The sequence below is a fragment of the Hypanus sabinus genome, chromosome 8 (genome assembly GCF_030144855.1).
Source record: "Hypanus sabinus isolate sHypSab1 chromosome 8, sHypSab1.hap1, whole genome shotgun sequence".
Taxonomy (NCBI): domain Eukaryota; kingdom Metazoa; phylum Chordata; class Chondrichthyes; order Myliobatiformes; family Dasyatidae; genus Hypanus; species Hypanus sabinus.
The window spans coordinates 141809045-141825550 of record NC_082713.1 but is presented as its reverse complement, the minus strand read 5'-3'; the positions used below and the strand labels follow the sequence as shown (position 1 = coordinate 141825550).

The following is a 16506-nucleotide window of genomic DNA, read 5'->3' as shown; positions in this document are numbered from 1 at the left end:
TAGTCTTCAATTCGATCTTCCTGACATGTCCATCCTCGCTAGGGAATGTAGCAGTGATTCTGGCCATTGGCCAGCTGTTGCGGGTGATCTGCTTGTCCCTGAGCAGGACTAAGTCTTCAACTTGAAGATTCCTTCGGGGTTCTGTCCACTTTTGTCTCTGTTGCAACAAAGGTAGATATTTTTGTCTCCAGCGAGGCCAGAACTGATTTGCCAGAGCCTGGATTTGTCTCCATTGCTTTGTGTACAAATCCTTATCTGAGAAGTCTCCTGGTGGAGGAGGTGCTCCTGCCTTCTGCGTAAGGAGCGTTGATGGCGAAAGTATAAAGGGGTTTTCTGGGTCAGAAGACACAGGTAGGAATGATTGTGCGTTTATAATGGCTGTGACCTCTGCCATTAGGGTGCACAATACCTCGTGGGCCAATCGGGTGCGTTGCTGCATCTCAGGTTTCCTTTTCTGGGTTTTCCGTAAGGACGTGAACCGTTTGACTGCCTGCTCTTTGTTATCTGGTGAGCGCTGGCGTGGTTCTCTGAAAGGCAACCCCATTATTTGCTTCATCTCTGAAGACCTTGGTGTCTTTGGGTTTTAAAGAAATGGTATCTTGAGCTGATTGTGCAAGTTTGTTTCCATGCTCGGTTTGAACGAAAACTGACTGACCTAGCGTCTCGTCGGTTACTTTACGCTTGGTAATGTCTTGTTGTGCTTCTTTAGGGTACACCTCAGTGAGGCAGATCTTGGAACAAGAACGGCTTGACTGAGTTTGACCGCAAACTTCTGTACAGTTCGAGCTGACAATTGTTGTCCTGGAGTGAACCTCTCCCTCCCCGCCGTCCTGTTGTGGGGGTGAAGGAGCGTTGTCGGTTCTTTCATTCTTGACTTCATCACGGAGCCGTGAGGGTAAATTTCCTTCCTCGTATGGATGTGATGCAATCGTGACTCTCTGAGGTTCCTCGTAGCTGGGGAAGTTATCGAATACGTATGGAGAGGGGAGACGAGCCTGCCTGTCTATTTGAGATTGTACATAGTCGCTTGTGCGTTCCAGTCTGGTCCTTTCTAAAGTAGATCTTACTGCGGTCAGATCACGCGACCCTTCAGCTTCTTCTATGTACTTTGCTTCCGCCATGGCAGCTTCTTCTTCTCTTTCTAGCTGCAGCACTTGCAACTCTGTCGATATTTTTGCCATTTCCAACTGGATTTCGGCTTCTCGGGCGGCCTCTTCGGCTTCTCTGGGGGCCCTTTCTTTCTGGATTTCGGCTTCTCTGGCAGCCTCTTCTCTTTTGTCTGGCGGCCCTTTCGGCTTCTCTGGCGGCCTCTTCTCTTTGTCTGGCAGCCCTTTCTTTCTGGATTTCGGCTTCTCTGGCAGCCTCTTCTCTTTGTCTGGCGGCCCTTTCGGCTTCTCTGGCGGCCTCTTCTCTTTGTCTGGCGGCCCTTTCTTTCTGGATTTCGGCTTCTCTGGTGGCCTGTTTCATTTTCAAAACTGCTTCTTGTTTGGCGTAACGCAGTCGCACCTTGGCGGCTTCTGCCTTGGCTCTTGCCTGTGTGGACTTACTTGATGTCGTTCTACTGCCCTTGTCGCTGGGTGCCATCGACTTGATCCCGGATCGAGCTGACATTGCAGCACTTGGAACACCTGATAACGCCTGGGTGGGCTTACTTGATGTCGGTTTACTGCCCTTGTCGCTGGGCGGCGTCGACTTGATGCTGGATTGAGCTGACATTGCAGCACTTGAAACACCTGATAATGCCGCTTTTTCGCTGTAACGTTCTCCTTCGCGTGTCACGAACGCCGAATTAAACATCGAGATAAACCAGTTAATAAGAACCAGATCGCAGTAAGATTAACCATTTACTGTTCACTCTTCACATTAACATATGGTGAAAACTGTTGATAAAACAATACAAGATTGATACAGTATTTGTTCCTTCCTTAATATCACATTTCAAGTGTAAATACTTGCAAAGGTGACTATAACTACATTACACTAAGGTGCAGTATACAGGGAGAGTTTACCTGCTCCATTGACTACTTTAAATACACTTCCATGCAAACTATCCGCGACTCTTTAACTAATGAAAGCATAAACATTATCTACCGTCGTTACTTCTAACAGGATCGGCATTAACATCTTAGTTCAATATATCGATTATCTATTAACTTACAGCGTTGCTCTCACTGTGATTTCTCATGCCTGCAAAACAACTTCTGCTCAGGTGTGCCTCGTGGTGAGCCCCCACCCTCGCGCTAATTCAAACCGGTATTTTCCCACAAGACGCGGCGAAACCGGATGTGACATCATCACATGCCGATATATTTTACATGCAATGAATATACTTTAAACACTTCTAATTCTAACTAGAAAATATTATTGAATGAATTACTAAGCGAAAATATTATAAACTAAATAACTGTCGTAAAGACAGCACATATATATTTGCTGGATTTTGCTTCAACTTAGTCAAGAGTGAATGATCTTGCTGGATCTGATAGCTGCTGTATTTGGTTCAGCTTGGTTGTAAGTTGCTTCAGTCAGCTTGCTTAGTAAACTTGTTTAATGGTACTTCTGAGTAGACCGAGCATAGGAAGCCACAGCATTCACTCTGGTTTTGGCAGTCCATGCTTTCTTGGTTTTGTCTAAGAGTGACTTCAAGACACTACTGCTAAGTCTAAATCTAAGTATTTTCTTCTCAACAATTACTATGCACAGAATTAAGGGGTTCCAGCAGTGCAGGATGCTTATCACCAAACATGATGAACTCCTCTGGATTATTCTGACTCCAGTTTTCTTGTTAGCACATATTAAAATCTTAAGGAATTAATAAAGCTTTGATACCATATGTTACAAGTGGCTGCATAGTTCTTTTTTATAGTCACACCCATTGGCCTTCTGAAGTTTCCAATGTGATTGTGGTCCTGAGGCTATGATCATTTTCAGTAATCCAGTGTGTGTGGTTATAAATTTATGTTGGTAGCTCAGAAAATTGCTGGCAATTATTATTATATGCATTAATGGCTAAACAGTATTATTCTTTGAGACAAAGCACAAGATTGCATATCATCCTTTTTGATTGAGAGGTGTTCATCACAATGACCATTTATATATAAGAAATGGATTTTGTATTGATCAATAATAACAGCATAAGACATAGGAGCAGAATTAGGCCATTTAGCCTATTGAGTCTGCTGTACCATTTTATCATGGCTGATCCCTGATCCTGCTCAACCCCATACACCTGCCTTCTCACAATATCCTTTGATGTCCTGACCAAGCAGGAAACTATCAACTTCCACCTTAAATATACCCATGGACCTGGCCTCCATCACTTCTTTGGCAGAGCAATCCACAGATTCACTACTCCTTGGCTAAAAAAATTCCTCCTTGCCTCTGTTCTAAAAGGTCGCCCTTCAATTTTAAGGCTCTGCCCTCTAGTTCTGGGTACCCCATCACAGGAAACATCATCTATCATCCACCCTACCTAGTCCTTTCAACCTTATGTAGGTTTCAATGAGATCCCCATGCATTCTTCTAAATTCCTGTGAGAACTGCCAAAATGCTTCTCATATGTTAACTCCTTCATTCCTGGAATCATCCTCGTGAACATCCTAGATAAACAGGGGGCTCTAGGGGGAGAGAAGCTAACTACGATTCAAATCACCAAGGAAATGGTACTTGATAAATTAATGGGACTGAAGGTGGATAAATCCCCTGGACCGGATGGCTTGCATCCTAGGGTCTTAAGGGAAGTGGCGGTCGGGATTGTGGATGCATTAGTGATAATTTTTCAAAACTCGCTGGACTCGGCAATGGTCCCGGCAGATTGGAAAAATGCTAATGTAACTCCTTTATTTAAAAAGGGCAATAGACAGAAGGCTGGGAATTATAGGCCAGTTAGCTTAACATCTGTGGTTGGCAAAATGTTGGAATCAATAATTAAGGAAACAGTAACAGGGCATTTGGATAAACATAGCTTAATAGGACAAAGTCAGCATGGCTTTACAAAAGGGAAGTCATGTTTGACAAATTTATTGGAGTTCTTTGAGGACATAACATATAGGATAGATAAAGGGGAACCAGCGGATGTGGTGTATTTGGACTTCCAAAAGGCATTTGACAAGGTGCCACACCAAAGATTATTACTTAAAGTAAAAAAATCATGGGATTGGGGATAATATTCTGGCATGGGTGGAGGATTGGCTTTCTAACAGAAAACAGAGAGTTGGGATAAATGGCTTATTCTCAGACTGGCAGTTGGTGACTAGTGGTGTTCCACAGGGGTCGGTGTTGGGACCCCAACTCTTTACAATCTATATTAATGATTTGGAGAAAGGGACTAAGTGCAACGTATCGAAGTTTGCTGATGACACAAAGATGGGAGGGAGTGTAATGAGTGCGGAGGACATTGAAACCCTGCAGGGGGACATAGATAGGCTGAGTGATTGGGCAGACATTTGGCAGATGAAATATAATACTGACAAGTGTGAGGTCTTGCACTTTGGCAGGAAAAATAATAGAGCAAGTTATTATCTAAATGGAGAGAAATTGGAAAGTGCTTCTGTGCAAAGGGAGCTGGGGGTCCTGGTGCAGGAAACACAAAAAGTTAATATGCAAGTGCAGCAGGTGGTCAAGAAGGCCAATGGAATGCTGGCTTTTATTGCTAGGGGGATGGAGTATAAGAACAGGGAGGTCTTACTGCAGTTGTACCAGGTATTGGTGAGACCACACCTGGAGTACTGCGTGCAGTTCTGGTGTCCATATTTAAGAAAGGACATACTGGCTCTCGAGGCAGTGCAGAGAAGGTTCACTAGGTTAATTTCGGGGATGGGTGGGTTGATGTTTGATGAGAGATTGAGTAGATTGGGACTCTACTCATTGGAGTTCCGAAGAATGAGAGGCGATCTTATTGAAACATATAAGATTGTGAAGGGGCTTGATCGGGTGGATGCGGGGAGAGTGTTCCTAATGATGGGTGAAACTAGGACTAGGGGGCATAATCTTAAAATAAGGGGACTGAGATGAGGAGAAATTTCTTCACTCAGAGGGTAGTGGGGCTGTGGAATTTACTGCCCCAGAGAGCTGTGGAAGCTACTACACTCAATAAATTCAAAGTGGAGATAGACATTTTCCTGGATAAAAATGTTATTAGGGGATACGGTGAGCGAGCAGGTAAGTGGACATGAGGCTAGGTTTAGATCAGCCATGTGATCTCCTGGACCAGTTTTCGATAGCCTGGATGGGTCGGAGAGGAATTTTCCAGATTTTTTTCTCCTCAATTGGCAAATCGGTTTTTTTCCCCCCGGGTGATCACATGGGTTTGGGCGGGATGAATAATAAAATAAAATGGGTAGCATGGTGCCCTGTTGGTTGGCACTGTTGCCTTGTGGGATTCGGTGAAAACTAGAGTTAAGATAGGATCAGCCATGATCTTGTTGAATGGCGGAGCAGGCTTGAGGGGCCAATTGGCCTACTCCTGCTCCTATCTCTTATGTTCTTATGTGAACCTTCTCCAGACTCTGTCCAATGACAACACAGCCTTTCTGAGATAAGGGGCCCAAAAATGTTGACAATACTTGAATGCACCCTGATTGGTGACTTATAAAGCCTCAGCATTATCTCCTTGCTTTTATATTCTATTTCCCTTGAAATAAATGCTAACATTGCATTTCCCTTCTTTACCAGACTCAACCTATAAATTAACCTTCTGGGAGTCTTGCTCAAGGACCCCTTCATCTCATTTAGATAACAGTCTGCACTATTGTTCCCTTTACCAAAATGCATTATCATACATTTCCCAACACCGTATTCCATTTGCCACTTTTTTACCCATTCTTCCAATTTGTCTAAGTCCTGCTGCAATTGCATTGCTTCCTCAGCACTACCTAACCCTTCACCAATCTTCATATCATCCACAAACTTTGCCACAAAGCCATCAGTTCCATCAACCAAATCATTGACAAACAATGCGAAAAGTAGCAGTTCCAATGCTGACCCGAGGAACACCTCTACTCACTGGTGGCACCCCAGAAAAGGCCCCATTTATTCCCACTCGCTGCCAGGGAAAGACTTGAAACATTAACCTGCTCCACCTTCCAGAGTTGCTGCCCAAGCTGCTGAGGATTTCCAGCATTTTCAGATTTTATTTTCGATTTCCAGTATCACCAGTACTTTTTTTTTTTCCTAATGATGACCAATGCATGACTTTCTCTCTGACTTTTTCATTTTGAGAGTAATCCTATTGTGTATGATGGGTGAACATATGGAGCAGTTATGAAGTATCCTTGACATGAGTTTAATGTAAGCTGACAAGGCCAACATGATTTTCTTTAGAACCTTTGGGTAGGAGGTCACACTTAAGCATGCATGTACTTCAGTGTTCAATCAGAATATGAAAAAGTCATGTCCAATTACCCTTGAAAATTTCTCCTTTTATCATTTAACTTGGCTTTTCATATCTGGATTCATACTAGCACTATTCACTTGCCTAAATAATATCTTAAAAATCCATACAATGTACTCATCTTTAGACACATCTGAACATTTTGTCCACAGAAAATGTAACTCCAAACTCCAAAAAAGGTAAGATCAGAAGGCCATCTAGCTCATTGAAATCTCATTTCACTTGTTCGTCAACCCCAGTAAGCTTCCTTGCATATTAAGAATTCTTTCTATGTTTGTGTCAACAGCAAATTTAGCAATAATTCCTTCATCCAAGTTAGTTAAATAATCTGCCAAAAGTTGAGGCTGCAATGGTAATTCCTGTGGCAAACTGCAAAATACATTTATTTATCAAATAAAGCTTCAATGTAACACAATCATTTATTTTTAAGGAAAAAGCACAAAGCTTCTGTTAAACGGAGTTCACTTAGACTAGAGTCTAATATTTTACCTATCTTGTTTCATGAATTCATCATTTTAGCTGTAGAATTTCTGCACATTTCTGCATACATCATCCATACATCCATCTGCAGCAAATATACAAAATTGAGTATATTTGCAGTTTGTTGTTTTTGTACACTGGTTGAACACCCAAGTTAGTGTGGTTTTTCATTGATTCTATGTAGGTTAATATTCTATATGCTCACAAGAAAATGAATTTCATGTTTGTATATGATGACATTTATGTACATCGATAATAAGTTTACTTCGACTTTGAATAGAGAATCTCCAGCATCTTTGTAGCCCAAATTTACATGAAACAGCCATCCATCAAGGATCCCACTAGCTGAGCCATGCCGACATCTTGCAGCAACCACTGGGCAGGAAGTACTGAGGCCTGATACCCATACCACCAGATTCAAGGACAGTTTTTTCCCTTCAACCATTCAGGTCCTGAACCAACCAACAAAACCCTAATCACTATAATTTTGGAACATGGTGACCACTTCTAATCACTTTGCATTAAAACAGACTTCCTTTTTGTTTAAATTTTGTTCCTTTATGTAAAAACTGTATTATTTATGCTTAACATATTTTTCTTGTGAATGCTGCTATGATGTTACATGCCAGTGATACCACTGTAGGTAAGCTTCTCTTTGCAACTGTCCGCACATGTATTTGTGCACATGATAGTAAACATGAATGACTCTGAACGTGTGAGCTGTGGTGCAGACCAAGTGGCACATTCTCACCCGTTGCAGGAGGAGCAGAGTATCTGAGCATTGGCAGCGGATTAATATTTGGGATAGTTCAATTAAATATGTCAAGAAAATATTTCAGCCAAATAGTTTGCAGCACCATCAGGAAGTTGGAAATGCCTCCTCATTTAAGGAGGGGAACAAATACTGATCAATTAATCTGACATCAATATCAGGAAAGCATTATCAATTGTTTCAAGTTTGTACAATACAAAGGTCACTTTGTATTGCACTACCCTTCACAGCCACATACTCACTGTTTAAAATTGTTAGACTGAGATCATTGGTATTACTTTTATAAATAAATTAAACAATTGCCTGACAACTACAGGTATCTCACACACAACAGCAGTTTGGGTAATGGAAAGTAACTCTAACAGAATTCACAAATCACTACCCAAAGTAGTTGAAAAATAAAAATTCTGGTGGTCTGGTGCTTTTGTGATCTCCTGGGGGTTTCAGCATACTAAACTTTTGAGATTGGAGATATGATCAAAGCAGCCATTTCTGGGGGTGGAAGCTGCATCAAGGCCTGATAGCAGAAGGTGAATCTGTGGTCGGCTCCATTGCTCCGTGCCAATTAAAGAGTCAAGTAAAATTAGAATCACCAAGGACAACAGCGTTAAACCAACAGGTATGCAGCACCGTCTGCCTGCATTTGACTATAAACCCCCTCTCTTCCCCAACTACCGTCTGGTGGAAGGTGCAGGATTCTTGGGTCCCACACTGCTAGGTTTTGGAGCAGTTGTTGCCTTGCAGCCATCAGCTCCTGGATGGGCTTCACTTGCTTCAGCACTGAATGGCTCTGCAGCTGTGGATTCACTTTCAGGGACTCTGCAGTTCATATTCTGTATGTTCTGTTTATTCTTTTGATCAAGAATGAGGGCAAAGGCCAAACTGGTGTTCAGCTCATTACTCCATGAGGTTTACTCTCTTCAGCGCTGAACTGCCTCTGCAGCTGTGACCTGCAACCATCAGCATTTACTTCAACACTGAACTATCTCCGTGGCTATGGCCTACATCCATCGGGCTCCTGGATTGGCTTCACTCGTCTCAGCAGTGAACTGGTCCTGTGGCTGAAGATTCACTTTTCGAAGACTCTGTGTTATATGTTTACTGTTTAATTGTTTGCACAGTTGGTTATTTTTTGCACGTTAGATGGTTAATGGACTTTGTTGTGTGGGTTTTTAATGTTTTATTGTGTTTCTTTGTCTTGTGGCTGCCTGCAAGAAGACGAATATCAAGGTTGTATACAGTATATGCACATACTTTGATAACAAATGTTCTTTGAACTTTGAAATAAACTCTCACAGAATTTATGTGGAAAATGTCAATAAATAAACCTTTTATTCAACTTATGTTTCTTGACATATGTGCAGGTGGATCAGCTTCACACTATGGAAAATTGTGGTACTGTCTTCTATGAATGGGGTCATCTGTACTTGAAAATAAAATTCAAGCTACCATTATACAAAACGAGGAATGCTGAGACAATGAAAGGAAGTGATTTTATTATTACTTGGATTACAAATCAGGACCCCAACAGAGTAACAAATATAGTTTTAGAACTCAGAGAAAAGATCATAAAATGATATTAAGATGTCCTCCAAAATGATAAAGGTAGGAAAATAAAACATATGAACAAACTCAAAGACCTGTGAATCTGCCCGCTGAAATACATATGAATAAAGAAGAAAATTACTAAAGTTTCCAAAATAGTCAGACTTTGAGACATAACTAATAATTCATGGTTACTTGTAACAGCATATAGCAGCAGGAATTGGTTGATAGGTTGATTGTAGGCTGTGTTGAGTACATTCAGACATGTAAATTTATGACACATGTGAGGATGTATACATATAACATAGGAGGAGCTCAAATAAACAGACCAATTCTGGAACCTACTTTAAACACACTGTTGCACCCAACACAATCTTTAAAGGGACGGTAGCCTTAAAATAACAATCATTGTTCACAACAAATAATACATGCACTGCTTTCCCTTTCTTTTCCCAAACAAACTTGAGTACAGATCTAGTTATTGTCATATATCATGGAAATAAGATCTTCAGGCCAAATTGACCAAGGTGACCATCCAAGCCAGTCTCATTTACTGGTATTTGGCCTATACCCATCTAAACCTTCTTTTTACCCTTGTGCCTGAACATATTTATTTTAAACACTGTAACTGTAAACATAGTAACTGTAATTTTATAGCTGCCTCTGGAAGTTTTATCCCTATGCCCACCACCCTCTGCGGGAAAATGTTTCCTTTCAATTCCCTTTTAATCTTTCTCCTCTCACCCTAAACTTTCTAGTGCCTCCTGGTTTTAGGCTCCTCTAGTTTGGGGAAAAAGACTAAGACCATCCACTTTCAAATACCTCTACAATGTTACCTTTCAGCCTACTTTACTCCAAGTCCCAGCCGATCCAGCCTGTTGTTTTAACTCAACCCCTCCATTCCCAGTTACATCCTCACGACACTTTTCTGCACCCTTTCCAGCTGAACAACATCCTTCCTATAGCTATGTCACCAGAATTGATCATAATACTGCAATTTGCCCAGATCGACAAAGGCGCCATGCCAAACACCACCTTGTCTGCCTGTGTCACTTCCTTCTGGAAATTATGTACCTGTGTCCCTAGGGTTCTCTGTTCAACACCATTCTTCAGGGCCCTACTATTAACTAACCTTTACCCTGCTGCCAATGGATTTCAAATGTAAGAGTATCTGTCATTTATGCTTGGGTTCACACTTGCAATACAAACTTGGTTGGCTTCAGTATGATGGGACATTAAATCCTTAGAGAAAATTTAGAGGAACAAATAAACAAGAGTAGAACAGCTTAAACCCAACCCTTAAATATAACAGTGACGCAAGAAATGCGGTACAAGTCCTCAGGGATTTCACTCACTCAACTGGATCAAACACGGACCCAAGTCCTTACAATGAAAGTGTAATGCTTATTGATCTTGGAATCCGCAGGTGCACTAAAACATAAGGTACATGCCTGATTGGCAGTACATTCACAATTAAGCTACAAAAAAACCTGGAGAAATGTTCAATGCTCAGCATTACATATCACTCAGAGGCACAATGAGCACATTCAGATATGAAAGATCCTCTCCACAGAGCAGATTTACATTTTCAACTTGGTCTGTTTAATGATAGGAGCCATCCTGTTCTGAAATTCTTCACCAAACCACAGACCTCTTCTTCAGGTGTACTCAGGATTATGAGCACAGAAGAGAAACTGGTAAAGGCAGAGATCAGTAATGATCATACTGAAAGACAGGGCTGGCTTGAGGGTCCTGACGACTTACACTTGTTCCTATTTTGTGGTATTTTTGAGATTCTCACTGGACACATCACATTGACTATTCTTGAAATATATCTAGACTCACTTCAAAATTGAAGATAGTGGCAAAACCCTGAAGGGCAAGACCCTGAAGGTAAGGAAAAAATGACTGATGTTCTCCTGTCTAGTGGGAGTTATTGATTTCACTGCTTCCACAAAATCTTATCTGTTGTAGGTACTAGAGAAAACAGAGGCCTTCAAGAAGGCAGTTAAATAATTTTGAGGAACTTTTAGTCCTTTCTTGTCAGACCCCCTCCTTCTCATTCAATACTGTAGAAGTATCTCTCCTGCAGCCTTAGGATTTTTCACCTTTGAATTTGTTGGCCTTCTCTTGGTAGTGACAATTACTACTTGTCCTGTTGAGTTCCTGTTGCAGATTGTTTGTTGCAACATACATCATTCATCAGACAAGACAGTCCAGACAATTTATCAAATGCCCTCTTATCCACCTGTACTTAATGAAATATTCCCTGATTCTGTAACTGAAATAGCCTGCCAAAAAAATTTCAAAATGACGTACAAAATGTAGTCTAAACAGCTGAGACTATGTAAATACATTTTTTTTCTGACTCTATTCCACTCAGACAATTGAAATATTGGTTGAAATTTTGAATCTTTAGTTTGCTGCTCAGAAGCAATGGTTGCTCAGCCTTATAACCTCAACATTTGAGATAACCGTATATAGCAAATTGTAGATTAGATGTAATAGCCACAAGATCTGTAAAATCATATTTTTCAACACAATAAAGGAGTTCAGCATAATTTTATTAATGAGAAATCATGTTCTGAATATGTATTTCAGTTCTTTAAGGATAAAACTAACAGGGCAGAAAAGAGAGGCTCGTGACCATAGTGCATTTATATTTCCAAATGCATTTAAGAATGTGGCACATACAGATTCAGGGCTCAGTGGTAGGAAGATCATTTATCAGCCTTGATTAACTAAAAGTAAACAGGGAGTTGAATAACAAGGTATTCTCTAATTCATGAGTTGTGCGACTTACAGTCTATTTTACCTCCAGAAGGGACTGAGTGAGTATATACTGTCTGCTGACAGTACCAAAACAGATGGTTAAGCAAGTTGTATGGAAGATGTAAAAGACTTGAAATTCTTTTCTTACACTGATGTTAAAATTGGATTTTAAATCATCTATTTATAAAATTCTCATAAAGACTGGTGCGCTTAGTTGAAGGACTGACAAAACAGCTTAATTGGGTTACTTTTGTATCAGATTCGGAGAGGCATTCTCTATTGATATATTGCAAATTGTTGCAGTTGCTGGCTGGCATTTAGCCTCATGGGTAGAATCTTTGCAGTGAATATTCAAAAGGTCTTACAAACAACTCACCTAGAGGTGACCGTAGGTTCTGAACGGTTGTATGTTACAACTTTGGAAAGGAATGGATGGCAGTTTCTTGGTAGGGGGCGGGGGTGGTCAAAAGAATCTAGACAAACTGCTGAAGAATAGAAGCATCACAGGCATGATTGTTGTGCAAGGACTCCACAGAGATCCTCCAAAACAGCAGCTGGTATGTCTTGGCAGGGGATTGCTAAGGAAGTCCTTGTAAGTATGTGCACATCCCATGAATACCAGAATACTGGAGAAATTTACCATTTAAATGTAAAGGCCTATGCCCACTCTCCTTGTTCCCGTGCATTGAAGTTTTCTCTCCTTCCATATGAGGCTGAGAGAGCTTCCCTATCGAAGCACAGCAGGAATCCTGAAGACACAGCAGAAATTATCAGCTTGGAGTAATGCTTGGGCTAGGGAGCTTCAAGCTACTGTTGTCCTTGAATGCAACTTGAAGCTTTTTAGCTTCAAAATACAAAACAATTTAGGCACAGCAACTCAAACTGATTTTGATCAATTTAACAGGGTACTATGGTTAAATGAAGTAATTCCTCTGCATGGCTGTCAGGATTAGCCGGTATGAAAGAAACGAACCTGTTGTTTGAGCTGTTGCACCAATCTATCCTTCTCCCTCTTCAATGATGCCACCTCCTCCTGTGTCTTCTTTTTCTTAGATGAAGAGAGTTCCAGTAGAGCAATATTAGCGTCCTTCTCACTGATGGCTGCTAGTAGTGCTTCTTGTCTGAAAGATGATGGGCAACTTTAGAGAATCAACAATCACAAAATACTTCAGGAACGAATATCAGCTGCACAAAATAAATTATAAAGGTGAGCAAGCATGAGCAATATTTTTTCTATCACAGAATGTTAAAGTATTCAGCAACTCGGGCATATATTTCCCGTAGAACAGTGTCAGAAATAAAACAACTTCACAAACAAAAACGGTCAGGGGAGGAGAGAACATAAAGTCTGGAGCAAAAGGCAAAAGAGAATAAATGGCAGGGGGCTGATAATGGATGGTGAAAACTGGTAAAGGAATTAATAATAGAAAATCAGAAAGGAGATAGTGAAAATAAGAGGTGGAATAATTATTTTTAAAAACTGTGAAAACAGGCAATGTGAAATGAAATGAAAGATAAATATTTGAAATTGTAGATTGTTCAGTGCTGAGTGCAGAAGGTTGCATCATACCCAAAACAGCAATGCAGCATTGTTCTTTATGGTGCAGGTTTGTTAGAGTAGTGCAGAAAAATAGAGATGGTCAGATCAGTGTGAGAAGCCAGATAGAAAAATGGGAAGGAAAAATAAAGTGAAAGACAAATGAATGACACTTTATGAATTCCTGTTTGGGTCCTCTCCTTGTAGAGTTTGAATGTTTTCTTCATGATCAACTCATGTGGTTTCCTCTGGGAGTTTTGATTCCCCTACTGCATTACCACAACATGCTGGTAGATTAACTTGATGTTATAAATTATTCCTTAGGGTAGGGAAACAGCAAAAAGACTAAAAAAGGATTTCAGGATGATGCATGAGAGTGGATTGAGAGGGCAAAGGGGGAAAAAAGGAGGAAAAGAGACCAATGCAATTCCTCTCTATGACTGAGCAAGGACCTAATGGACTGTATAGGTATAAGGAAGCTTTGAACGTTAGGTAGTTATAGAATATTGTTGCTGCTACCAGAGAGCAAACAAATGACAACAGCAAGTGGAGTTTACTTTTAAAAACAGCAGTCCAGTTAGCATAGCATTGCATTTAAGAAACACTTTTTTCTATGATCTTTTACCAAATATTACAGGAGGAATGGAGACGGGATAACCCCTAATAACATCAATGGATCTGGGCTTGAGAGGGTAAACAGCTTTAAGTTGCTTGACATCCACATCACCAAGGACCTCACGTGGTCTGTACATACCAGCTACGTGATGAAAAGGCACAACAGACGGTTGAGGAAGTTTGGTATAGGCCCCCAAATCCTAAGAACTTTCTACAGGGTCACAATTGAGAGCATTCTGACTGGTTGCATCACTGCCTGATATGGGAAGTGTACCTCCCTTAATCTCATGATTCTGCAGAGACATCAGAGACATCTGGACAGCCCAGTGCATCTGTAGTTGTGAACTTCCCATGATTCAGGACATTTACAAAGACAGGTGTGAAAAAAGGGCCCGAAGGATCTTTGGAACCCAGGTCACTCCAACCACAATCTATTTCAGCTGCTACCATCCAGGAAATGGTACTGCAGCATAAAAGCCAGGACCAAAAGGCTCTGGAACAGCTTCTTCCACCAGGCTATCAGACTGATGAACTCACATTGATTTGAGTGTATTTCTATTACATTGACGGTTCTATTGTTTATAAATTATTATACATTACTATGATTGCACATTTAGATGGAGACGTAACATAAAGATTTTTACTCCTTGTGTATGTGAAGGATGTAAGAAATAAAGTCAATCAATTCAATTCAATGAATTGTAGAACTATGTGCTATCAGTAACTATTCTGCACATTGTCACTAAATTTCCTGTATATTGTGCTTAAAGTTTCACTGGCACAGGTAGAAGTTGACCTGCTGTTCAGAAATATAGAAAATACAGCACAATACAGGCCTTTCGGCCCATAAAGCTGTGCCAAACATGTCCTTACCTTAGAAATTACCTAGGGTTACCTATTTTTCTGAGCTCCATGTTTAAGCTATTGTACCATTGTTGTTCATTAAAAGACCTGTATTTGTATTCCTGCCAATATTGGAAATCTCTTCTGGCACTGATCTTTGGTTAATTAGGTTATTATGTCATTGACTACCTCCATGGCATTCATAATGTGATACTCCAACATACATACGGTGGTATCTCAATGAAATACCTGCTTCAAATGTATACTTTGGAAAATAAATCAGTCTTTTCAAAACTAAATCCTGGCAAGCAAATCAGCCTTTCAGAAAATGTCATTTATTCAATATTAATCATGGATATTGCCTAAAGGACATTGGCATCTAGATATCAGTAATATTGACAGGAGATGCTGCTGAATGAAGGCAACATTCGCCATCAAAGATTCCCACCATCTGGAACATGCCATCTTTTTTGCATCTACCATTGGGCTGGAAGTATAAAATGCTTGAAATCCTACACCACTTGGTTCAAGAACAGCTACTTCTCTTCAATCATTCAGTTCTTGAACCAACTAGCACAGCCCCTGTTACTATTGCTTAGTAACTCTACAAATATTCTGATCAATTTGTACTAGAATTAATTTTTTTGTTGTAATTGTGTATAATTTTTGGTTGTTGTTTCTTGTGAATGCTAATTATGTGATGTTATGTGCCTGTTGTGCTGCTACAAGTAAGCCTTTCATTACCTCTATGCATAATGTACCTGTACATATAACAATCAATTTGAATTGGACATTGATCTAAGTGTAGAAATTGGATTAAGAAGAAACAAATCTGCACCTGTTTTTAAAAATACATTTTGTGCATATTTTACTATTTTGCGCTACTTCCTGTGAAAGTTCCATTCATCAGGATAATGGACTGGGCAATTCTCGTCATAATTCATCCCAATGCTTGCAACATTTCATGGTCACATTATGTGCTTCAATAATGTTATCAACGAGCGTGGCATAAGTTTCAGACTTACTGATCAAAGTTAAAGGTGACCTGTGACCAACTGTAAAAATTTGTTTGTTATAGAGCAAATAACCAGATACAGCAATGGGTAAGAGGTAGGATATAAAAGTTAGGGGGAAGGATGAAACACAACAGGAGAAAGACAACAAAGAAAATCACATCACAATGTTAGGAGGCAAAGTTAGAAATGGGAGCAATTCTGTTCATGAACTGCAAGGCACATTGTTGTTTGAAAGAGTATTGTGAGGAATGTCTAAACCAACATGCCTTCTCAATGAGAAGTCAATGAAACATTTTGAGTTAAATAAACAAAGCCAATTTAATTTTTCCTTCATATTATGTATTTGAGGTTAACCTTTAGATCATTCTTCGATAACAAAAAATATAACTTGTTGGAAAAAGCAATTTTTCAGTTTGATAAACAAAATCACTATGTTTATTTTACTATGGTTGGCAAAGACTGACAATGATTGATTCAGAAAGTCAGTGATCTAATCTTGGCTTAAAAGGTTAGGTGTATTTAGCTAGTTAATTAC

At 40.1% G+C, this 16506-nt stretch overlaps 1 protein-coding gene across 5 annotated transcripts in view; it reads right to left on the bottom strand.

Annotated features, from left to right (window-relative positions):
• LOC132398500 (ELKS/Rab6-interacting/CAST family member 1-like) overlaps nt 1–16506 on the bottom strand; it is a 734829-nt gene that overhangs the window by 234265 nt on the left and 484058 nt on the right. For all 5 annotated transcript variants that reach the window (XM_059978062.1, XM_059978065.1, XM_059978064.1 and 2 more), the window contains one exon: nt 12934–13081. In XM_059978062.1, coding sequence (XP_059834045.1) covers nt 12934–13081 — 148 coding nt within the window. The remainder of the gene's footprint in view (nt 1–12933; nt 13082–16506) is intronic.